A 23,305-nucleotide genomic window follows, 5' to 3' on the forward strand; every position below is an offset into this window, starting at 1 on the left:
TTTTGTTCTCTGTGTTTTTCGTTTTCTGTGTTTGCTATCCTAAGAAGGGACTGTGGAAATGTGCAGCCCCCCCATTCTAAAGGCATCATTGTAGTGCAGTGCTGCTAAGTTCTATCAGATCACCCTCCCTGTGAAATATTTACCTTACTTTGTCTTGCAAACATGAACAGGAATGGTAAATGAAGCCCTAGAAAAAGGGCTGAGTGAAATTCATGACTGTAGAACTTTTACACAGCTTCTTCTGCAGTTTTCTATTATTTTGTAAAAAATAATGCATTATAAAATGGAAAAAAAACCCCAAAACCAAAAAAACCCCGCCACCGAGCAGCTTAGCTTTCCTTTTCTCAGAGATTGGTGCTGAAAAGTGGACAGCTGCTTTGCACAGGGAGTGTAGCACTAACATTATCATCTGTGCTCCTGATATCTCTTCAAATCTCAGTGCTACTGGAGGCAGCAGAGAGGTGGCAAAAGGGAAGAGAACCCCAGAGGAAATTGATTTTTGGTTTCATCCTCGAGTTTCTTACCATCTCTAGCAGGTTCAGGATTAGCTGGCTGTGTTTCCTGACTATATTGTAAGCTCGACAGCAAAGCTCCACAAACTCCTGAAAACGCTGTGGGTTTTTTCCACCCTCTGTTATGAAATACTCCATCTCTGATGTGAAGATGAAGGGAGCCCGGTCCCTGGAAAAGAGAACAATTACCTGAGAGATTTCACCCCAAGTAGCTAACCATGCATGACAGTAAATATTTGTAACTCATTATTCACATTTTTGTTTTCCAGCATTACCTTCCTCGTTATTTCATCTCTGCCTTTCTTGGTGCGGAAATCTCTGCTGCTCTGTCTGGTGTCACTAATTGGGACAGAGGCAGGTTTGACAGCGAGAGTTTCTGAGTGAGAAATCCAACAACTGAACAAGTGTTTTCTTCTGGTTCTTCTTTGCTTTTCTTTTTAAAACCCTCATTGCTTTAATTTCTTGACTCCAGCCTGAAAGTGAATCTGGAAACAAGTCCTCTCTGGTCTTGAAATATTTAAAAGTTGTTCTCAAAGAGGATGGGTTATATATATCGACCCCCTACTAGGCAAGGAGGGAATTAAAGAAAAACCCCTACACCTCCACAATCCAACAACAAGAAGCAAACCCCAAGGTATGATGCTATCATTAAATATACACCATCCTGACGAGGTGTTTCTGACTCAAGTTAAAACAGAATATAAATACATTGTCTTGTTTTCTCTGCCGTTACTCTGTGCTCACCCTTGGGTAAATAAAGTGCATAACCTGACAACGTGGCTCGGCTTTTTTTTTTCTTATCACCAGCATAGTTTGTGGCTATGGAATGCTATTGCAGAGGAAAACAGATTAGCCAGGCTTCCCCTAACAATCCTATCATTCAATAGCTCCAGAAAGGCCTGATAAACTGCATCCTCACACAGAAATACTACTGCAGTCATTTACTCACCACAACTGTGTACACAGAACCATGTAAACAGATTAGAGGGCTCTATTCCAAGGCAATATACAGTGTGTTAACCCTTAGTTCAAAATAAATTTAAATAAACTCGGTGTTCTTGGTAAGTTCAAATGCAGAAATAAATTTCAGGATGTGTGTTTCTTGCTAAAACCTCAAACATGGGCTGACTCAACCCATTGCTTCCTGATGCATTCACAAACGAGACAGACGAGCTTTCCTAGGAGTTTTCCTCCTCTTCCCATAAAGTGTCTGCCTTACATTACTGCAGAAAGAAAAACAAGTTGTCATGAGATTATAGGCTACAGCTGGAAGTTTAAGTCACAGGAAATGCTCAGGTGGCCTTCCCACTTTTATGTCTGGAAGCGCTTCCGTGGCAGCTAACTCTGAATCCACTTCTCCCATGGTTATCTTTCACCTCCAAGCAATCCAGGCCACTAGGGTGGTTTTTGGAAAAATATATATTATTCAATTCAGCAAAGCAGTGTTAAGCATGATGGAGGTCCACACTAGAAATTCTTTCCCTCCCCATTTTTCTGTATGGTGTAAGATGCGAGAGCACGTTTGGAGGGTTATGTTAAACTGTGACTGTTACATGGTTATTGTGTAGCTTTGTGCTATAGATCTCAAAGAACTAAAAACCTGTTACTGATTTCTGAGAGTTCAGGTTCTCCCAGAACCTTCTTTCACTCATTTGTTCATTTGTCTTTTCTCTTATTTATTATTAGTGGTATTAAAAAAAAAAAGAAAAAAGAAAAGAAAACAAAACAAAACAAAACAAAACAAACAAACAAACAAACAAAAAAACCCAACAAAACCCCCACAAACTATTGTGCTAAATAAATTGATACGATTAGAATAATGAAATTCAATTTGTTAAAACCCATAGTAAAGAGACAGAGAGAGACAAAATTATCCACATTAACATCTTGATGTACATGTGGACAGAAGGCCAATCTAAATCCTGATTTGAAAGCATTTTAACATCTCAAGAACGTCCAAACTCCAAATTTGTTCTTGGGATAAAATATTCCAAGTCAAAAACTACCGCTATAAATATGATGCATTTTGTTCAAAATTCATATTTGATTTCTGATGTCCAACTGCATCAAGAGACACAATTATACCATGAAAACCCAGCCCTTTCTGAGCTAGTCCAAGTCTCCCACATTGAGCTACTCAAGCTGAAAATAGATACTGCAATCAGAAATTACTTTACTGGAAGAAATATGGTATTTAACATTGCTGGGTTGGGCTGTGGGCCAACTTCCCCATAATGTAATGACTGCAACATTAGTCAATTCTCTTATTGTTGTTGCTAAAGAGTCTGTGTGAACACACAACCAATATTTTAACATTTGCATTATTTATAGATGAATTTTACTTGTGGGATGGCTGAAAGCAGTTTTACAAGGCTCTTAAATTTCTCAGTATCTTTTGTGAGTATGTTCCAGGGCGTTAGGCCAGTCCTCCCTTGTCAACATGCAAAATATGATGTAGGAATTAGATTTCTCCAGTTCTGTTTAAGGTCTTTTGCTATCAGAGCCTCTCCCACAAGGTAAACCCTGCCGCCCTTGGATGCTGAAGCGCCATTAAATAAGCTGCCTGTTCACAAAGGGAACACTTCTCAATGTAAATTTAAAAAGAATTAAAAAAAAAAAAAAACCCAAAACAACTTACATAAAGCCAACTTAGAATATGGGGAACAAGACCCACTAGAAGGAACCACACAGCCATTTCTCACAATAGCATTACAAAATAAAGTTTCCGTGGGAAGAGATGCTTACTCCTTGAACAGAACATAAAGGATTCTGAAACAGGATGAATGTCTGTGCATAGATGTAAAAGTTCCTTGCTGCTTTCACAAACTCCTTTGGATATTAAAAAAAACTAGAAGGTGAAATTCTCCTGCAAAATTACAAACAACCAAGTCCTCCAGACACTGTCCATAATGATGGGAAAAATTACATCAGCAAATAGAGGCTGTTTCAGCCTCTAGAAGGAGAAAAACAGTGTGTGCCCTGTTGCATGTACTACACACACCCCGTGCAAAGGAACCTCACCCTGGTGCTGAATTTCTGTATTTAAATCAGGACATCTTTAACGGGCAGATTGCCAAGATCACATTCCATTCTGGAATTTATTCAGAAGATGAGCAGTGCATCCAAAGGCCTGGTCCCAACAGCCTGCACTTGGAACTCTATCTATCACATAGCTTGCACACATGAAATTATCTAAAAGTTACAAACATTAAATGACCCCAAAACCCCTTCCAGATGAGAGCTAAGGCCTATAATACTTTATATGCATGAGATGTTTGATGACCAGTGTGTAACAGCCAATGGGACAAGAACCCCATGGCCTAAAATCTGAATTGACACAGCTTGCTGCCTCCATCAAACTGAAAAAATGCCTGGAATGAATTTGAAATACCTGGTATGATGAAGTGCTTTCAAATATCTTTTGATATTTGACCTTTTACCATATCTCTGTAGACCAAAAGACTTTCTTTTTTCTTATTTATGGTGTGCTAAAGAAATATGGAATTGGAGCATTGTTGAACGACCTCTGTTGTGTAATTATAATGTCTGGTACCATTATTTTTTAGAAAGGAAAAGCCTCACCAAGAGAAGTAGCATGACTTGAGATTGGCCAAAGATGAACAGCCGATAAACTCCCCAAAATCATTAAAGCTAACCTATCACATCTTGCCTACTATTTTCTTTCCTTTTTCTCTTTTTCCCCCACTAAAGCCCTAGATGAGATTAATGAACCCTTTGGTTTTATAGTAGAAACCGGTCAAAAAGGCAATACTCCTGTTTATGACAGAGTCTGATTGCAGCCCTGGACTTTAAAGACTAATATTTTACTATGGCTGTGACTAAAGGGTTTACTCAAGCCATTCTGTGAGAAACAAGGTTACTTTATGGGGGTTTCATTATTTTCTTCCCTTTTTTTTTTTTTTTTTTTTTTTTTTTTTTTTTTTCTTTTCTTTCAGAGGTTTAAGATGTTCATGGGAATGTGTTTTGCAGCTCCTCTGGAGATCATGAATGTTTGGATGATAAATCATGAGAGGGGAAAAAAAGAAAGGAAACCTCAAGGAAATTAAGAGATCATCACACAAAAATAAACTCGGTCTGGGGTGATGGGAACATCTACTGGGACTTCACTGTGGGATAGAATTATGCTGCATTCCAAGAAAACCAGTAAGAGCATCAGGATTTGTTGTGAAACACTAAATGTAAATTGATTAACAAAGCTTGTAAGGTCAACAATGGTTTTAGTTTTTCCTACTCCGAATCTCACGGTACAGAACATTTAACATCTATCATACACTGACTTCTTTTTATACTAAGTAGGAAAAACATCTGAGATAACCAACAACAAATGACCTTTACACTGATCCAATCTAAGCTTCCCAATAGTGCAGTTATGGAAAAGTCCAAGTCACACACATGAATGCAATGAGATCAAATCTGTTGTAGTCCAAGTTTTCATATAGACAGTGTGTGAGAAACCACACAGAACCCTTTGCAATTTAAAAGTCAGCTGCTCAGCAGCAAAACCCCCCATATATTCCCTGACTGCTTTAAAATAATTTTGGCTGAGTCAAGAGTGACTTACAATATTCAGCATGACTGTGCGGAATTTAGATGTATCCAATAAAAAGCTTTTCCAATAGGAAAAGCTTTTAGGGAGTGCTTGACTGCTGACATCCTCTGCAGCAAAAGCCAAAAGCTTATTGAAGAACACAAAATAAATGAACATGAGTGCTTATTCCTCTAAAGCCAAGTGAAAATACTTAATCACAGTAATCACAGACATTTGTAGGCACAGTAAAAAACCATAATCAATGGTACTCCTTTTATGTATTAAATAATGAAACAGGGAACAACCGCACAGCACAATTCATCACCAGCAAACATAAAGAAATATGCCTGGGCCACAAGAGATACTACATCTTTCTCCTTATCAGGACAAGATCATAAACATGCTTCTGGGATTCTTATTTAGCCTGTACTCAAAGATTTTTAGGATAGAGTTCTTCTGCAAGCTCCCTATCAAATTTCTGGTTTAGGATGTCCTCTCACAGCAGTTGTTTTCCTAAATGCCTAATCTAACTCTTGCTGTGTTTTCATCTTAGTTATTCTTGCTCTTTCCTGAGGAAACACGAAGATCCCATCTTCCTTACAGCAGTCTCTAAAGTATTTGCAGACTATTACTATGTCTTTCCTCAGTCTTCTGTAGACAACTGCTTCTACCTTTTCTCACAAGTCTTGTATTTCAGATGTCTAATGAGTTTAACTGCTTTTTTCTGGACTCCTTGTAATTTCCCTGGGCTCCGTAACTCCATCTTTCTAAAAGTAAAATGTTGAAAATATTCCAGGGGAAGTTTTCCCAGTGCTAAGACAAACAAAACAGTTACTTCAAATTTCAAGCTTTTCTATCCAATATCATACATTAACTCATATTTTTCTGTGGTAAAATAATAAATAGAACTCTCAGATCCTCTTCTAAAAAACTTTCCAAAACTTTCACCATAAGCAAAACCTTGTACAAAGGGCCTCTACCAAAAAATGGTCAAACACATTCTCGATCCCACCATACAGGTTACTAATGAAAATACTGAGAGAGGCCACATGTGAAGATGTTCCACGTAGTGTTCATTAGTTCATACCCTACCAAAACTTGAAAGTTGTCACTAAACTGGCGTTAGTCACCAACATCATGGCAGCACTTGCCTGTGAGGAGAGGCTGAGGAACATGGGCTTGTTTACCCAGGAGATGAAAGGTTTTCAAGAGGCCAAAGGGGATTTTTTTGTATCTACAGGAGGCTTTAAAACAGATGGATCCAGACAAGAATAAGAGAGAAAACTGAAACAGCTGAAGTTCTGACTTTCCATAAGAAAAAATTCAAAAACCCAACAAACCAAAAACTCCTTTCTATGAGGAAAAGTAAATATTGAAACAGGTTGCCTTGGAAGATTATCCTGGGAGGTTTTAAGACTTATCTGGACACAGCCTTGGGTAAACTGGTCTGAATTTTGTGCTGACCTCATTCCCGCAACTCAGAAAGGTTTCTGAATGCACTGAGCATCCTTGGCTTAAGTAAATGACATGTCCTGGACAAATAAAACTTGCATCTAATATTTTTTTACCTACATTCAGATTACATGGCTTTAACTCTATATTGTGCCATTTCTGCTGCTGTTTGAGATATCTACTGCAAGAAAAGAGTTCAAACTACAAATCTGAAATCTGATTTCTGACTGCAGTTTTACCCATACTATTTTTTATATTAACATCTAACTTTAGAGGCAGAAACATTAAACTAGAAAGAATCTCCTGAATTCCTTAGGTAGATATTTCTTAAACTATTATGGACTTATTTATTGATTAAGTTAATTCTTCTTTTATGCATATCAAGTTTGCTAATATTATTTTTTATTATGACAACCTCAATATTAGCTCAGTCAAATCGCTGTGTTGAACATTCCCACTGTTTTGATCAGCCATAAAAAGAGCATTTCACACATTGGGCTGTCCTCTTCTGAAAGATTTATTTGTTCCTGTCAGTAACTGAATTGGTCACATTGAGATTTAATCATGTTTAAGGGATATAGTGGAAAACAAGCCGTAATACTCTCCTAAGCTAAGGGCTATGATTCATCATTTTGTTAACATAGAGTTTCGCTGTCTTGGGTTGCAATGCAAGATGTAACCAGAGGTGTGTGTTGTACTAGCAGCTGTCAAAATCAGATATGGCCGTGTTCCTTATCTCTTCCGTGACCCATCCTCCCTCCAGAGGATATCTTCTGTTAATGGGCCACCAAGGCTCACTGCACTGCTGATACGTCATCCCATTGGGAGATGCTCCACCCAGCGGGAGGAACCAAGCCTTCCTACCTGGATAAAACCTGAGACCAGCACAGCCTGTTTGCACTGGATTCCCAGAGGATGACTGGACCCATCTCACCACCACTGGACCTTCAGAGGAAAACTATACTTTTCTACAAGATAACTGCTTCAACAGAACCACATCTGTCACTGCAGCAGGATTTGATTGGACTGGTACTAACACTCTGACCAACAGGGTGTCAGGTTGTATTCTGACTCTGCCTTTTTTTTTTTTTTTTTTTTTTTGGTACTACTGCATTTTTGTTTTAAATTTCCCAGTAAAGAACTGTTATTCCTATTCCCATATCTTTGCCTGAAACCCCCTTAATTTCAAGATTATAATTCAGAGAAAGGGAATTTACATCTTCAAGGGAGGTTCCTGCCTTCCTTAGAAGACACCTAACCAAGACATTCCCCCTGTAAACTGAGTCAGAGTAGCTATCCATGTGTGCCCATTTGCCTGTACAAAGTGCAAAGGGATGTGACTTAACTAAAATCCCTTTCACTGTGGGCCAGTGGAAGCTTGTGAGTAGATAAATCACGAGGATTTGATCACACCTGGTCCTGTGGGATTGCTGTGCTGACAGTGCAGGTGACAGGGCTGTTGACAGCTGAGCTTAGACACAGTCACAGTTCCTAGGACAGACCCAATTTTTGCAGTGCGCTGCCAGCAAGGACCCATCTGGAACTTTCCCCTGAGGCATGGAAATTGGCAAGGCTCAGAATGGGAACACAGAAAATATTTGGAGGCACCTCTGGATGGATTTCAGTCTGGCTGAGGTGCCCAGCCTCTGCTGCAATCTTGAGTTCTGCTGCAGCCTGAGCACAGAATTTATTCACTTAAGTCACAGAATTTCAACCATTCTGTGCAGTTAGCTGATGGTGCACTTTGAAAGATTCCTAAAAAGATATTCCCCGAAAGCAGATCTGCTCTGCTTCAGGGACATACTTGTCTTGGATAGTGTCAGAACATGGGATCTTCATGTTCCCTCAGGAAAGAGCAAGAATAACTAAGATGAAAACACAGCAAGAGTTAGATTAGGCATTTGGGAAAACAACTGCTGTGAGAGGACATCCTAAAACAGAAATTTGATAGGGAGGCTGGAGAAGAACTCTATCCTAAAAATCTTTGAGAATAAGCTAAATAAGAATCCCAGAAGCATGTTTATGATCTTGTCCTGATAAGGAGAAAGATGTAGTATCTCTTGTGGCCCAGGCGTATTTCTTTATGTTTGCTGGTGATGAATTGTGTTGTGTGGTTGTTCCCTGTTTCATTATTTGATCCTGTTGCAAACATTGACTGGTTAGGAAGCACCCTGTGTCCAACTAAAGCCCCTTTTGAGCTGAGCTGGGCTCCTCTATTCCAGCAGACACAGATAAAGCAGCCTGCACTCATTCATCAGCAATCAGACTGCAAAACAACATCGAGGTGGAGCTCAATCCTTTCTACACTTCACCTTCAATACTGATATCTGACAGAGCTCAGTGCAGAATTCCCCATGCCTTATACCATTTTCTAGGACTATCAAATTTTCTGTGTTTGTTAGAGTTTATTACCAGCCCTATTGATAAACCACTTGAAAGTTAATTCACGAGGAGATTGGAACAATTCCTCTTGCTAACAGAGATTGTTGGATAATTGCTTTTTGTGTCCCGACTGGCCCTCAGCAGTGAAAAAGATTCTAAAACTGAGACCCAAAAGGTGGTCTAAAAGAAACAGAACAAGTAGGATTATATGCTCTACCAGCGGAATATTCAGCTAACAGGCCTTTTCAGTATGAGATGGATATTTAGAAAACACAGTAATAGATGGTTGCAGGGCATTTGTATATCACCAGGCAAAATAGAGAAATAAACCAGTGATGAAGAAATTGAATTGCAAAGAAATTCCTCAGGGCAAGGGATGAAATCCTACATGAATTAAATACATCAGTATGCTTTCCAGTTAAGGATGAAGGACAAAGGCGTAGTGCGCAGAACAAGCAAAAGGGAAAAAAAAAAAAAAAAGGAAAAAAAGACCAAGAAACAGAGATTAATTTAAAAGTGCTTGATGTATACTTGACTGTGTGTGAGAACATCTTCCCCTGAATATAAATGTACATTTGAGTGCATGTGAGAAAAGCTCCCTGGAACATAAAAAACAGTATAGAAAGCCTTCAGAGAAAGGGGTGATTCAGTACAATGTTCCTGATGGGAGCAGGGAGGAGAAAATACACAACTCTATAAACAGTTACATTTTGAAAAGGATAACAAATAAAACCATAATCCAAATGGACAGTGACCATGATGTCTTTTTCCACTTTTCTTTCTGTTTTATTGTTAAACTTCCTGTCTCTAGAGCCATATCCTACAAAAAAATTACAGGGTGGCTGATAGAATGAGAAGGAGGGAAGAGGAGAGAGGAGGGGAATTTGATAGGAAGTCCTTTAAATACCTCCTGTGCAGTCAGTCTCCCAAAGCAGAGAGAATCCTGCTGGTGGCTCTGGAAGCATCAAGCAACTTCTCCAGCCCACATGATTGTTTACCTGATCATTTCTTCAAGAAAGTGAAGATAAGAAAACAGTTTATGCTGCCCTTGGAGTGAAGGGAAAGCCAAGAAGGATTCTGAGCATTGCAGCAGACAAGATGTGGTTTCCAGGAAACTGAATTCAGTGAGAAGAACAAGGCTCTTGCATGGACAGAACTGGGTACAGTCACAGTATGGAAAAAACAGTGTCTCCCTTAATCGTCTGAGTACTTGGAAAAGGATAACCAAAAAGAAAGAAGATTTTTAAGTGGGCAGTGAATATAATTTACTCTGATTTCATAGCATTTCAGTCGAATTTCCTCCATGAGAGGCTGTTACTGAACAAAACCAAAAAACCCCCAAAACAAATAAAAAACAAACAAAACAACAACAAAAGCCACACAACCAACCAACCAACCCCCCAAAAAAAACCAATGGAAAAGGGCAAACTATGATCCAGGCTCAGTAATTAGAGATAAAAACAGGCCAGCAAAACTAAACCTCTAGCTCTCAGGGCAGACAAAGAGAATAGAAATGCATCTGAACCCCCTGACACAAGCTTGTGCTGTTCATGTGTTCTCAGGCTCAGCTCGTGCTTCTGCTGTTCAATTTGGGACAGCCAGAGGCACTTGACTTTCAAAAGTGATGGATTTCCTCCCTGGTAAATTCAAGCCCCTTTAGGCCTTGTCACCTTGGAGATGATGCTGCTTCACCTACAGGTTTTTGTGCATATTTCCCCTTTCATTCTTTATGTGGATGGCAGTCTTTAAGCATCTGGATAATCTTATTAAGATCGTTTGGGCTACTAAGGTGCTTTAAGTCATGAAATTAAATCTTTCCAGGGTTGCAGTCAGAGATTTTTGGAGGGTGGCACATAAGAAGTGCTGAAGGTGAACAGTGGCAATGACTTAGGAGGTATCATTTCACAGAAACTAATAAACCCAGACCCATCATGTCAGAAAAATAAATATAAAGTGCAGAGAATTAATTAATAATGGTACATACTGAAAATTCCAACTGAAATCTTTCAGCATCTAATACAGGTTGGTGCAAATTTTCATGCACAAATTTAGAAAACAAAAAGTGATTGTACTTTTAAGTTTTTACTTTCAAGTTTTAGACTCTATTGAGTACTCTAAATAAAGCTTTAAAAGGGTAAAAAAGAAAAAGCAAAATGTATTATTCTCAAATTCTTACTTCTTCCCTATTTTTCCTTTTTTTTTTTTTTTTTTTTAGTAAAAAAAGAGAACAAATGCAGATACAACTTATTTTTCCATGTCCATATGCCAACATTTCTATTTTAGAAAGAAATACCTGAAAAGATTTTTTTTTTCTTTTTTAAATCAGCACTTTTAGTGAGGCGGTAACACACATTTTAGGTTGTAAACACTAAAAATGAAATGTGTCCCTTTCAAAATAAAAAGAGGCACTTCTACATTTCTATCTACTCCGATGCTCTGAAAAACTTCTCAGTACAACAAAACACCAACATAGGAAGAAAGTGTGGGAAACATAATTTTCCCATATTTTTGAAACTTCCCTAATAACTGGAATTTCCCCATGGAATAGTTAGGCTGTCTCTAGTAATTAACTTTGTAGAAGAAAACCAGCTTAGCAGATTTAAATTCTGGGAAAACCATGCCAAGAGCCAGGATTAGTTTGGCAAAGAGACAAGAGGGTCTGTGTGATTCAGGCCAGGGAAATGAAAAGGGCCAGTGAGTGCTGGAGGTAATCAGGATGGCTGGATATTTAAAGAGAAGAATGGACACTGATGTTATCAAAAGGTGGATTTGCAGTGTGCCATGAGCTGCACCACTTCATGTCTTGCCACCGAGCCTCACACCACACATCACTGAGTGAAAAATTGTAGATGACAGTGCTGGAAGTGACTGGGAGGATGCCATTGACTGCTGAATTTTGGATTAGTTCTGTTAGCACAGGGTTTAAATAAATCTCTTGCTGCTTAATTAACCAAGGAAGGAGTGTTCAAAAGGAGCTGGTCAGAACTGAAAGGGAGAAAGCAAAGACAAGCAAAGCATGGCAGGTAAAACCATGAGCCAGACTCCTTCTTCCAAACCACCTGATGACTGACCTGGTCCTGGATGATTATCTGGATAAAATTATTGATTACACCTATGTACACGTGAGTGGGTCTGAGATGATTACCCCAGGACACTCCATGGGTGAAGAATAAGAGAGTTACTTGAAGAAATCATAAAAAAGAAATATTGCTTCGCACAGTTTGAAGTGTACCTGCAGACTTGCCTGTTTTAGGGGAATGTAGGGTCAAAAGTGGAGGCTGGGTTAGAGAATGAAAGTAACATTTTCTTACTGCTAGCAAAAGGTGTCGTTCAGTGTGATTTAAAAAAAAAAAAAAAAAAAAAAAAAAAAAAAAAAACAAAAAACCGACAGAGAAGATAATTAAATCTCATGGTTCAGTAGGAAAGTTCCCCATGGGATTTTGGGAATAATTCTTCTGCCAAGCTCTCTGTTGTTATGCTATTGGTTAGATACATCATAAGTCTCTCTCCAAGACTTCTGAAATATCAGCTCTACATCCAAGGAAAGATGAGTAATTAGTACTATTTGAAGTATTTACTGTACTGTGAAGGCAGTAACGTTCCTGATTCCTTTTCCCCTCACATCAGGAAGAACTGATTTTTGGCTTGGGATTAAAACTGAGCAGATTTATTGGATCTCATTTTAAGATGAGGGCAGGAATTAGAAAAGCTCACTGGTCCCCATTTTATGGTCTTGACAATCAGGAATGCAAAAGGGAGCATGGCTGGATGAATCCTGTCAGCTTCAAGAGGTTCTCTGGAGACTCATCTGGGATGTGACAGCAGGGGCTGCAGTTCATGTGTGTGAGGCTGCGAGCTGCCAAAGCATCCCTTGCACTTCACTTCCATCAGAACAATCACTCCATGTGCAGGATGCTGCAGAGGACCCATCCTCAGGAAGCTTTATCAGGAATCAGATGTTTTTAGTGGCAAAAAGCACTCCCTGAGAACAGGAAATGGACAACTATGGCCATCAGCTTGCAAAGTTTCATAAGGAATGATTGTTTTATACACTTTGAGCAGGGACCCCTTGTCTGTAACTCTTCATTGATCTGCAGAGAGTTTGTTTTGCACTCACACACACAAAAAGGTTTGTATGATATGTGTAATCCCAGGTAAAGGGATTTGCATCAGATACTTTACATTGCTTAAATCTTCTCTAGGACCCCAGAAATATATGTAGAATATCTACTGTACAACACCCCCTGAGAATCAGCACTAATAATACTTAGGCTTGGCAATGTGCTGCTCTTTTTTCAATATTATTTTAGAATATGACATTCTGCAAGTGCATGAAAACTCAAATTAAAAAAAAAATCTAAAAAGAACTCAAATGAAAGTAGAGCTGTTAAAGAAACCAGAGGCCAAACCTGTTTCAGGACTTGTGTGGTGGGAATGAGTAGATAAAACTAGCACTGAGAGCTTCAAATTTTGAGAGAATCTGAAGTTTGTGACTTGTAAAAATGTGATATCCCTGTGTTACAAATAATATTTTACATTTCAAGGTGGTGCATACAACTCATAAGAACAAAATTTATTAGTATTGTATCACTAACATGTTAATTCTGTATCTGCTCAGTTGCAGCTGGTCTTGAGGAAAACAATGGTTTTTCCATGGTGTTTGCAACCTGCTCTTAGATGGAAGACCCAGTTTTCCTAAGGAATCCTGAGGGCAGTCCATGAATGGACATCCTAAATGTGTGATTTTATTCTGCAGTTTAAAATCTACACACTGCATTGAGAAACAGGGAAAGAGGCTGCTGTTTGTGGGAGTGACTATATTTTAAATTTTTACAGACTTAATCAGAAGCTGTAAAACAGCAACATCAATATCTATTTTTATTATTCTTATTACATCATTTAAATTTGGTTGCTGTGTCCCCTCATATTTTCTTCATCCTGTTGTTCACTCAGCTAAATGACTTTTTGTTTAAAATTGCTACTCAAGGAAATTCCTGCCAGGATCCAACAGGGGTTTAGCTGTAGAGAGGGATGCAGCACTTGACAAGGAGTGTGCATGAGTATGTTTTTATTGCTCTGTTCTGCTTTATTCTTTCCACAGCAAATAAGGAGGATTAAGGGTGCACATCTTGAATGATGGATGATAATTCTAAGCGCTGCAACTAATTCTTTTCACTGCCTGACTTAGAAGTACTTATTATCCTCATCAGCTTCCCTCATATCAATACTCCCATGCTGTTATGTCTGTCTAACACACAGAGATAGTCTAGAGCAGTCTAACACACTGAGGTAGTCTAGAGCAAAGGCCAGCTTAACAAAAACCCCCCAAAATAGAAAGCAAAATAAAATGAAACAAAACAACCCAACACCCCCACAACCAATACCTAAAGAAACCACCTAAAAAACCAACAAAAGAAAAAAAAAAACCCAAAAAAAAAAAAAAAAAAACCAAAACCAACAACAACAACAAAAGAAAACAAAATTAGCTCAAACTTAAATCTGATACTTGTTCTGGAAACTTTTAGAAAACATGGATGAAAGGCATACAGACACCACTCATCTTGTCGCTAAAAGGGATCATTCATCCATCCTTTACTCTGCTGCAACAGCTCCTTTGTGTTTTGGACACAGTGGCATTACCCTGTCCTTATTCCATTTCAATTAATTCCTTCACAATAAGTTCACATTAGGAACTTGGATGCCTGATCACCCTGTTTGATTTATCCTCAGCATGGCATAACTACCTCACACCTACAAAGGTAATGAGATATTTGTAAAACAACCCCTGAGCTCAGTGTGGTGGGATGTGGAACTTCAAAAGATCATGAATAAGTTTGCAAATTTACCCACAGAGTCATAATTTAATTATTCTCCATGTCTATTTGGAAAATTTGGTTCCTTCTCTGAATATGGGAAGAAAGCTGTTAATTAGATAGATATATGGATTTGGATCCATTTTAGGAACCTTCCTCTGTTGGGAAAAAAATAGGAATAAATATCACAATTCTTCTATTCTGGTCATTCCTGAACTACATCATTCAAATTCCTGACCAAACAAGGATTTACCTTTTGCTTTTACACTGAAAAAGTATCTCCAAAATCTTTTCATATTTTTTCCAGCCTTTCCTACAATTTTTAGTTCAAGAAACAACAACAAAAAAGTTATCTTGGAAAATACAGGAAGGAAAAAAAAGAGAAAGATTAATCTCATTTGTATTTTTTTTTTTAAATGGGAGTTGGTATTTCCGACCACTGCTTTAAAGTTTACTACAGATACCAACCTTCTTATGCTTCCAAACATCTGTGCATGACCCAAAAATCTTCCAAAATCGATGTGGAACATGTGTCCAGCTTTTGTCAGCATTATGTTGTCACTGTGTCGATCACAGACTCCCAGGATGAAGGTAACAACGCACCAGCCAGCACAGGAATAAAAGAAATTCCTTATGGCCTAGTGAGTGAAACAAAAGCTCTCACATGAAATATCCAGATAAATCTGTGATGCTAACATTTTTTTTTTTTTTAAATGAAATTTTACAAATGCTATTCTTGTTGATAAAATTTTACCAGGTTAAAATTTTACCAGGCAATCTTGAAAAGAGATCCATGGGACAGGTCTGGGTAGGAATGGTATAGGGATGGCACTCAAAGTTACAGCACAAGAACAACTTTACACGTGAGGTTTTCATCTTGTGTTCCAAAGGTACCTGGAAGTCTACAGAAAACTTTAAGGTGAAAAGTGCTTAAGGAGAAAAAAGGCTCCTTGGCATTGTCTGTTAGGTGTTCTGCAGGTGTATTGCAAAAATAACTGCAAGGAAATTATTTGAAAATGTACAAATTTAGCCCTTTGCTTCATAAAAAGGATGTAGGTTGTTCTACACCCACTGAAATCTTCTGTACCTACACAGACACACACACACACACACACACACATATATATATATATATATAAAAATTTTTCTCATAACTCAGTCCATATCCCACAAATCTAAATTGCAACACGTACAATGGAATATAGAAACCCAAACAATCTTAATTTGGATCTTAATATTTTTGGACAAAACCTACACTAGCCAAGGCAAAAGATTATTTAGGCTTTCAGGAATTCCCTGAAATGCAAGGTGCCACCTGCAATGGCAAGACTTGGGCTTGAGCTTAAGCTTATCAGCTCAATTTATGTCTAAATGTGCTACTCACTTTGTTGACCTTGGATAAAACACTTAAGCTTTCTGTGATTTTGTTCACCCAAGTGTAAAATGAGGATATTAATGCTTGTTCTGCACCAGTTTTCTGAGCACCTTAGATCCAGTACTGTGTGAGTAAAAAATTATGAAGGAGTAAAAGAAAAGATGAAGGTTCATTCACTAGCAAGCACAAAGGGAATGAACGGTAGCAATTTTATGCATACCCTATGTAATCAGATCTGACTCCTATTCATATACTTCAAAAATTGGAAGAGATTGGATAGGAATTGGTTTTAGAATATCCCACATTAATGGTGTTTTTTACAAAGAGCAGCAGCAAGAAATCAAGTTTTCAATCAATTACTAGCACTACCCCACTTTTGAGTTGAAATGCTGTTTACATGTCTACCATAAAAATGTAAACGCACAAACTTGTGAAAAAAACCCGTTCTACACAGATTGCGCTTGTTTGATACCATCAAATGATATATGAGAAATTCAAGTGTTTGTAGTCAAAATGTAGATGAGAAAATGCTTGTGGAATAAGTACAAAATTACTAAAGTTTACCAAACATATTTATAATACACATCTACTAACAAAATACCATAAAAGCATTTCATTCTTGGAGTGCTAAATACTCAAAACATTCTTTTAAATTTAAAATTTTGGCCACTAATTTATCATTTGCATGGAAAAATGATTATAAAAACTGTTCCAGAAACACAAAAAATTGAATTTTTTTTCCAGGGGCCTCAAAACTTGCTTACCCAACAAGGAATTGATAAAAAGATTTCCTTGGAAAACCTTTGCTCCTCTAAATAAAATTTCCAATTGTTTGGCTTGTGCAGAACATACAATTTCATAAAATCAGATGCCTTACATAGGATCCTATGGGAACATATGATATGAAAAGCAGGATCTTCTGTATTTCAACTATGACTAGGTGGTTTTGATAAAACAGCTTTCTGAAACTCCAGCTATTGGCATGGCCGTTCCTAAACACAGGAAATCTGCCAAGATTTTATATGGCTTATATCAAATAAAGAATTTAAAGCGCTGGCCTAAAAAATATTTTTTTCTTTGAGTTCAAGACAATTTCTATTTCAATTTCTCTTCACTTTGCTACTAAATTTCAAAACATCTCTATGACACATGTTTTTAGAAAATCTAATACCGTGCACCTGATAAAAAGCAAGGGAGTGACATTTTAAGTGGATTCCCTGGTTTCTCTGCATGAGACTTGTTTGTCTCGTGTCTGAGCCACTCGTTTTTGCTGCCTACTGTAATTTGGTTATTTTTTTTTTTTCCCCATGGCGTAGCAGGAAATGTGTAATAAGCTTCATTATGATGTTACCTCTTGGTAACTTGATTCCAGAGGATGATGATGGCGGAACCATTTCTTAATTGTGTTTTCTTTCAGTGGTCCTATCAGTCCAGACTCCCTGTGGATCTTCGCTAGTGTGGTAGCATCTGGCACCATCTGTACCAGTCCTAATCAGATGGAAAAGAGTTTGCATGAAAAAATCCCCAACTTTTAAAAACATAGGAAGACAATCAATGCATACTGCCAGTTTTTGATAATTTCGTGCAGAAAAAAAAATCCCAAAACACGTTGTAAAAAGCTTAAAAATAATTAATGCAGCAGAAAATATAGATCAGTATTGTTTTACTCTCGCTCTTTGGAAATCAGAGATAAAGGGCACTGAGTGGAAAGGGGCAGTGCTGTGAAGGAGAAATAAAATCACCAACAACAATATTGTGGATGTAACTGCCTCAAATTACCAATATGATGAACAGTTTAGAGAGATTCAAAGTGGGTAGAATATGTAAAAAACTAAAAAAAAAAAAACAAAACCCCAAAAACCTAAAACAAACAAACAAACAAACAACAACAAAAAAACCTAAAAAAAATTAAAAAGTAGGATCATATATTTACTAATATATATAAAGTTGTTTCATATGTATTTATTGTCTACAAAGGTGCAGAAATTACTCTGGAGAATGTGTCACTGATCACAGCCTGGAGAAATGGTAGTGGGTAAGTGCAGCAATTAGCCTGATCCTGTGTGTCACAGGCTGGGACTCTGCAGTGCAGAGAGAAGTCAAGAATTTTGCAATGCTTAACTTGGATCCTCTGTCCTTACTGCACGAACTTAATTCCTTTTTTTGGTACTGAGACCTGGCTTTCCAGCCTTCTGTGCCTGTCCCCATGTGTGGTCGCCTGGCATGTCACCCTGCTACTCCACCTCACAGGGAGGACTTTCTCTGAGAATTTTACTTGGTCTCTCTAACAGTTCTAATTATCCCTAAGAATTTTACAGGCTCCTCGACTTCACCGTGCCTGGGAGGTGGAATTCTACCAGCGCTTTATTCAGTTTTCACTGGATTTCAGTGAAAAGTGATTTCTGTGTTTGCGTGACCATGAAATTGCCATCTCCCATCCCCCTCGTGTGGGAAGGGTGGCCATGGAGTAAGTCATTAGCCCAGGGCTTGGGAAATCTGTGTACCCAAACCTCCCAAAGCATGTGTCCTGTGTGACCACAGGCATGTCACTTGCCCTTTATCCTTAATTATTAACTGCAAATCAATTATCTCAACACTGATGTAAACTCATAAGGAAAGACATCTGGAAAAGCTGTGAGACACTGAGGGGGTTTTTTTGCTGCTGTGATGCTGGAAGGAAGAGACTGTCAGGGAGAGAATATAATTTGCAGATGATCCCTGTATCTCTCTTGGCAAACATCAAATTAAGCATTAGTGTATAGAAGAGTCTGTATATAATGTCATGTCCAGAAATAGTATTCTTGTATTATCTGCCTTTGAAGCAGAAGCTTTCAAGCTTCGACTCCCATCCCTACAAAGAAGGGAGGAGTTTTTTCCAGGTCACCACAACCACATGCCTTATGCCTGAACTCATCTATCCTTTTCTCTTTTTTTCCTTTAGATCATTCCCCCTCTCTCAAGTTCACTTGGAGGCTCAGAAAGCAATGATCTTCTTTTAATTTTTCTATTTTAATAGCTTTTGTACAGCAGGTAATCTGGATACATCAGCCTTCTATTTGAGCTAGGATTATTTCCAGTAGAAGATTTGGTCAGGGAAATGTAGCCAGCTTACTGCTGTCAGCAGATTTCTACAGCAAGCAATTGGTATCCCTGCTGCAGCTCTGCTGTAACAACCATAAAAGAGAGAAATAGAGCTTTCAGATGAGTCAGGCCTGCCCTAAGCAACATAAATCACAAGAATAATATTTCAAAATCAACAGCACAAAGCTGTCATCACTCGTCTGCAGGTACTTTCTGTAGCCACATGCATCTAGCCTCATTTAAGCATCTATGTAGGACTACACTGGATTAAAACTTCAGTAGCTATGGCAAATTTTCTCCAAAGCCCTCTTTTTTGTTATGTGAATTTAAGGATGTTTTGCAAGCTCACAGTGTTGAGGCTTTTGGAAAATTCTAGCTCAAGTTGCTACAAAATCCAAGGAGTTCCAGAGAGGCAGAATAAATAAATTCTATATACCGCTGTTTACATGAAATATGAATAATGTAACACAGGCTCGTTTTATAATTTAAGACTGACCTTGTCCTTTCCCAGTAGATAAACACCTATAAATGATCATTTGCATGTCCAGTCCCTCTTGGAGCCAAATGCTGTCCATCACTCGGATAATTTGCAGAACCAACATGTCTTGACGTAGATCATCACCTATCTGTGAGAATTGCACACAAAATTCAGTTTTCCCCTTCAATACCAGACGGAAATAATGTCCTGTTTAACTGGGACGTTTTTGCCCACCAAAGCAGCTCCATTCATTTCAGTAACTCTGTTATGCTTTCCTTCAAAGTTGCTACTTACCTTTCTGTGTCAGAAGAGGACAGAGCAGATGGCACACATGGACAGGAACAGTTCTGACAGCCACCGAGATGGTAACAAATGATCCCTGCTTAACTGTGGCCTTTCTGCTTACTATTCCTATGTAATTATTAGAGTTTGAAAGTTTAATCCGGAGGTAGGATCCCAATTTAGTTACATTTTAAAGTCTACTTAATGCTAGATCCCTTTGCACAAATGACAGCGTTTGTCTAACGTTAAGCCTCACAACTTGGTATTTGCAAGGGAATTTTATCATAAATTTACATTTTACCCATAACGTGATTCGTATCCAGTTCCAAGCAGTGATGCAGTGATGACCCCTCTCCCCATGGAGTTAGTCAAACAATAATCTCAATGAAATGAGGCTTTAATTGTAGCCACAAGAATTAATGAAGAGATTATTTTCAACCATGGCTGAGTAAATGGCATGTGAAAACAACAGCGCTGATTTTTCGTTTCCCCCCATCCTATTCCACATAAAATGCATAACTTTTACTGGCATTTTAAGTGCTTTATTCATTCATTACATTCTTTTTACACAAGCGTTCCAATCTGCAGACATTTACTGCCAGGGAATAAGTACTTGAGGAGACATAAACTCATCTTAAAAAGACAGAATATCGGAATTTATTTTTTCTCTCATCAAAAGATAATCTCGACTCCAATTAATTCTTAACACCTAAAATGCAAAAAATCTTATTCTCACCACTTACCTTCCCTCACACATATGAGGGGAAGACAATTTAGTAAGATTCCCTTATCATTTATTGTGCTTATCATTTGTGTATGAGTTATCTGTCATGAATAAGAAATGGAACTATAGTACAAGTAAAAGGCATTTTAACACAATCTTTTGCTGACAGGAGAAGGTAACAGCAGCTATAATACTTCTACAGCAACTGGACAATGGGTTGGTTGCTGAACATTACTAGGTAAGAACAAAAATTTTTGAGTAGAACCAATGCAATTGTTTAAAAGCCCCATGAGCAGGTGTTTGCTCAAGTTAGTAGGAACCTGCTACTTAATATTGATTCTCAGATGAAACAGCAAATGAACCAGGTTTCTAAATGTTCAGAAAAACTTAAAATTGCTAATTTCTCCCCTTAGCAGGCCTGGAAATCATTCTTCTATTTCTGAGAATCACAGCTGCTCTAAAGGGCAAGTTAATTTAAGACAGCATAAAATCTATTTTTTTAAAATTTATTTATACCAAATTTCCAGATTTCTCATTTAGAAAATGATTCTGCAAAATATCTAAGAATAACCCCATTGGCAACCAACCCTTTTGTATCCATCATCCATACTGAGAATTTTAGTTCTTCTCTTAAACCAATATCCACTTTTAGGGAAGACTTTTGCTCCTTTGAAAGGGAACTAACTTTAGAAAGCATGTATTGTCTTTTGTGGATGGACTTTTCTGAACTCTGAAGCTTTTCTAGGTGTCAGCTGCGAAATAAAGCAGAGTTTAGTTTGAGTCACTTCCTTCAAGTAACTCCAATGAGACAGAGCTCCTCCGCTGTCTCCTCCACCTCCGTCTTCCTCCATTCCCCCACGCTGGCTGACAGAGGCAGAATTAGGTTTGTGTGCCAAATGGAGCCTCTAACACTCCAGTAGTTTGATTTTTTAGAGATGTATGGACAAGGCTGAGGGTTCATTCATTCTGATCTATCTCTTCTCTGAGGTTTGCCTTCTGATTTTTATGTCGTTAATAAACTAGGTTTAAAATACAACCTTTATATTCTAGTCTGGTTGTCTTCACTATGGAAAAAAAACCCCAACAAACAAAAAACAAAAAACCTGCCATAATTGATTTGATTCTCTGTTGATCAAAAAAGTGACACTTTAGTGTATTGCCTCAACATATTTCATTAAAAGTCCTAGTGTCAAAAACAGTAGGGATAAACAAGCAGCAGAGCTAAATCAACTATTCTCAGACTCAAGGTTTAAAACATAAATTAGGTGAATTTTAAATGATCATTTTGCACATGAAAAGACCTGAGGGTTAGAGGAAGAACATACCTTAAAAATAACATTGATGTTTCCACTTGGAGCATTCGCATTGATGAAGGAGATTTTTAACGGAAAGGCGTTGGATGTAAAATAGGAACATGACTGCAGGGGAAAGAAAGATGAGACAGAAGAACAACAGTGTCACAAATACAAAACACCAGGCCAATACAATTCCTCCGAAAAAAGATCCCAACTTTAAACATTTCTCAGTAGCACTGGCAGCAAAAATAAATAATTCTTGATATTATTGACTGTTTCAGTGGGTCTGAAAAACAAGAAATTATTTTCCTCAGACAACTTGCTTCACTTAAATATCAGACCATACGAACAGATAATATTTTATGTACTAATTGTTCTCCTTCATTTTCACCCAGGGCTATCAACAATGAGCTTTGCCTAGAACTGAGGTGGATGAATTGTATAAGACTGATCTAATGAATCTTAAAGCATTGAAAAGCTCATTGTTCTCTGAAAAAAACCCCAGCCCTGCCCAATCAGACATGGAAGCAAAAAACCTGCCAATTTCTTTGATGGCCTCACTCTGGCTGAGGATTCGGGAAATTTTGAAAATCACGCTCTGTTTTATGTGGAATTTATCATAATTAAGCACAAACTCCGACTTTCATGCTCTACAGCTCCTTCCACCTGAAGATCTCAAAAGCATTAATGAGCCAAGTGCTGCAAATCCTGTGAGAATTTGGGGTGGAATTATCACCCTCATTAAAAACACCCAAGGAGGGGTGGCGGGGAAGCCCCTCAAAACCAGCTAAAGACAATGGCAAATTAACAGCCTGGTTTCTGGGAATAATGAGCACCGCACAAGAGCTGCTGCTGTCCTGACAGGCTGCAGGGTAAGGGAGGCTAATTCCAGCTCCACCAGACACAGCTGTCTGCTGCTTTTCATCTCAACATCTCAAAGCGTGGCACCAGCATGCAGATATTGTCCCAGCCACCCCAGAGCTCTGTGATGGGCCAGAGCTTTTATCAGCCATGAGATCCCGACCCCCCACGGAATTCTGCCCATTGAAAAGCCTCAGTGAGTGCTTGAAAGGTTCCTGTGAGATAATGTGGCTCTGATGGAGCTGGGAGCGGGGCTTGCTACTGGTAAAATCAATAGATGACACCAAAATGAATTAAATTTAGGTAATTATAAGCACTTAAAAGTTCTAATTTGCATGATTATACTGATGTGCAGTCCAATCAAGGAACTACATGTATTTATAGAAAGATAATGGCCTATAATGATATAAGAAAATGAAAAAAAAAAAAAAACCCAAAAAACAAAACAGAAGAAACCTCTTCAGATATTACATTTAAACATTTTTGTCTCTGTCCAGCCAA

At 38.2% G+C, this 23,305-nt stretch overlaps 1 protein-coding gene across 13 annotated transcripts in view; it reads right to left on the reverse strand.

Moving 5' to 3' along the window:
• PIK3C2G (phosphatidylinositol-4-phosphate 3-kinase catalytic subunit type 2 gamma) overlaps positions 1–23,305 on the reverse strand; it is a 244,152-nt gene that overhangs the window by 53,790 nt on the left and 167,057 nt on the right. For all 13 annotated transcript variants that reach the window (XM_058420387.1, XM_040063030.2, XM_058420389.1 and 10 more), the window contains 5 exons: positions 21,974–22,066; positions 19,661–19,790; positions 17,435–17,571; positions 15,177–15,346; positions 525–681 (listed from right to left, as the gene is read on the reverse strand). In XM_058420387.1, the coding sequence (XP_058276370.1) occupies positions 525–681; positions 15,177–15,346; positions 17,435–17,571; positions 19,661–19,790; positions 21,974–22,066 (687 nt within the window). The remainder of the gene's footprint in view (positions 1–524; positions 682–15,176; positions 15,347–17,434; positions 17,572–19,660; positions 19,791–21,973; positions 22,067–23,305) is intronic.

The sequence above is a fragment of the Hirundo rustica genome, chromosome 4 (genome assembly GCF_015227805.2).
Source record: "Hirundo rustica isolate bHirRus1 chromosome 4, bHirRus1.pri.v3, whole genome shotgun sequence".
Lineage (NCBI taxonomy): Eukaryota > Metazoa > Chordata > Aves > Passeriformes > Hirundinidae > Hirundo > Hirundo rustica.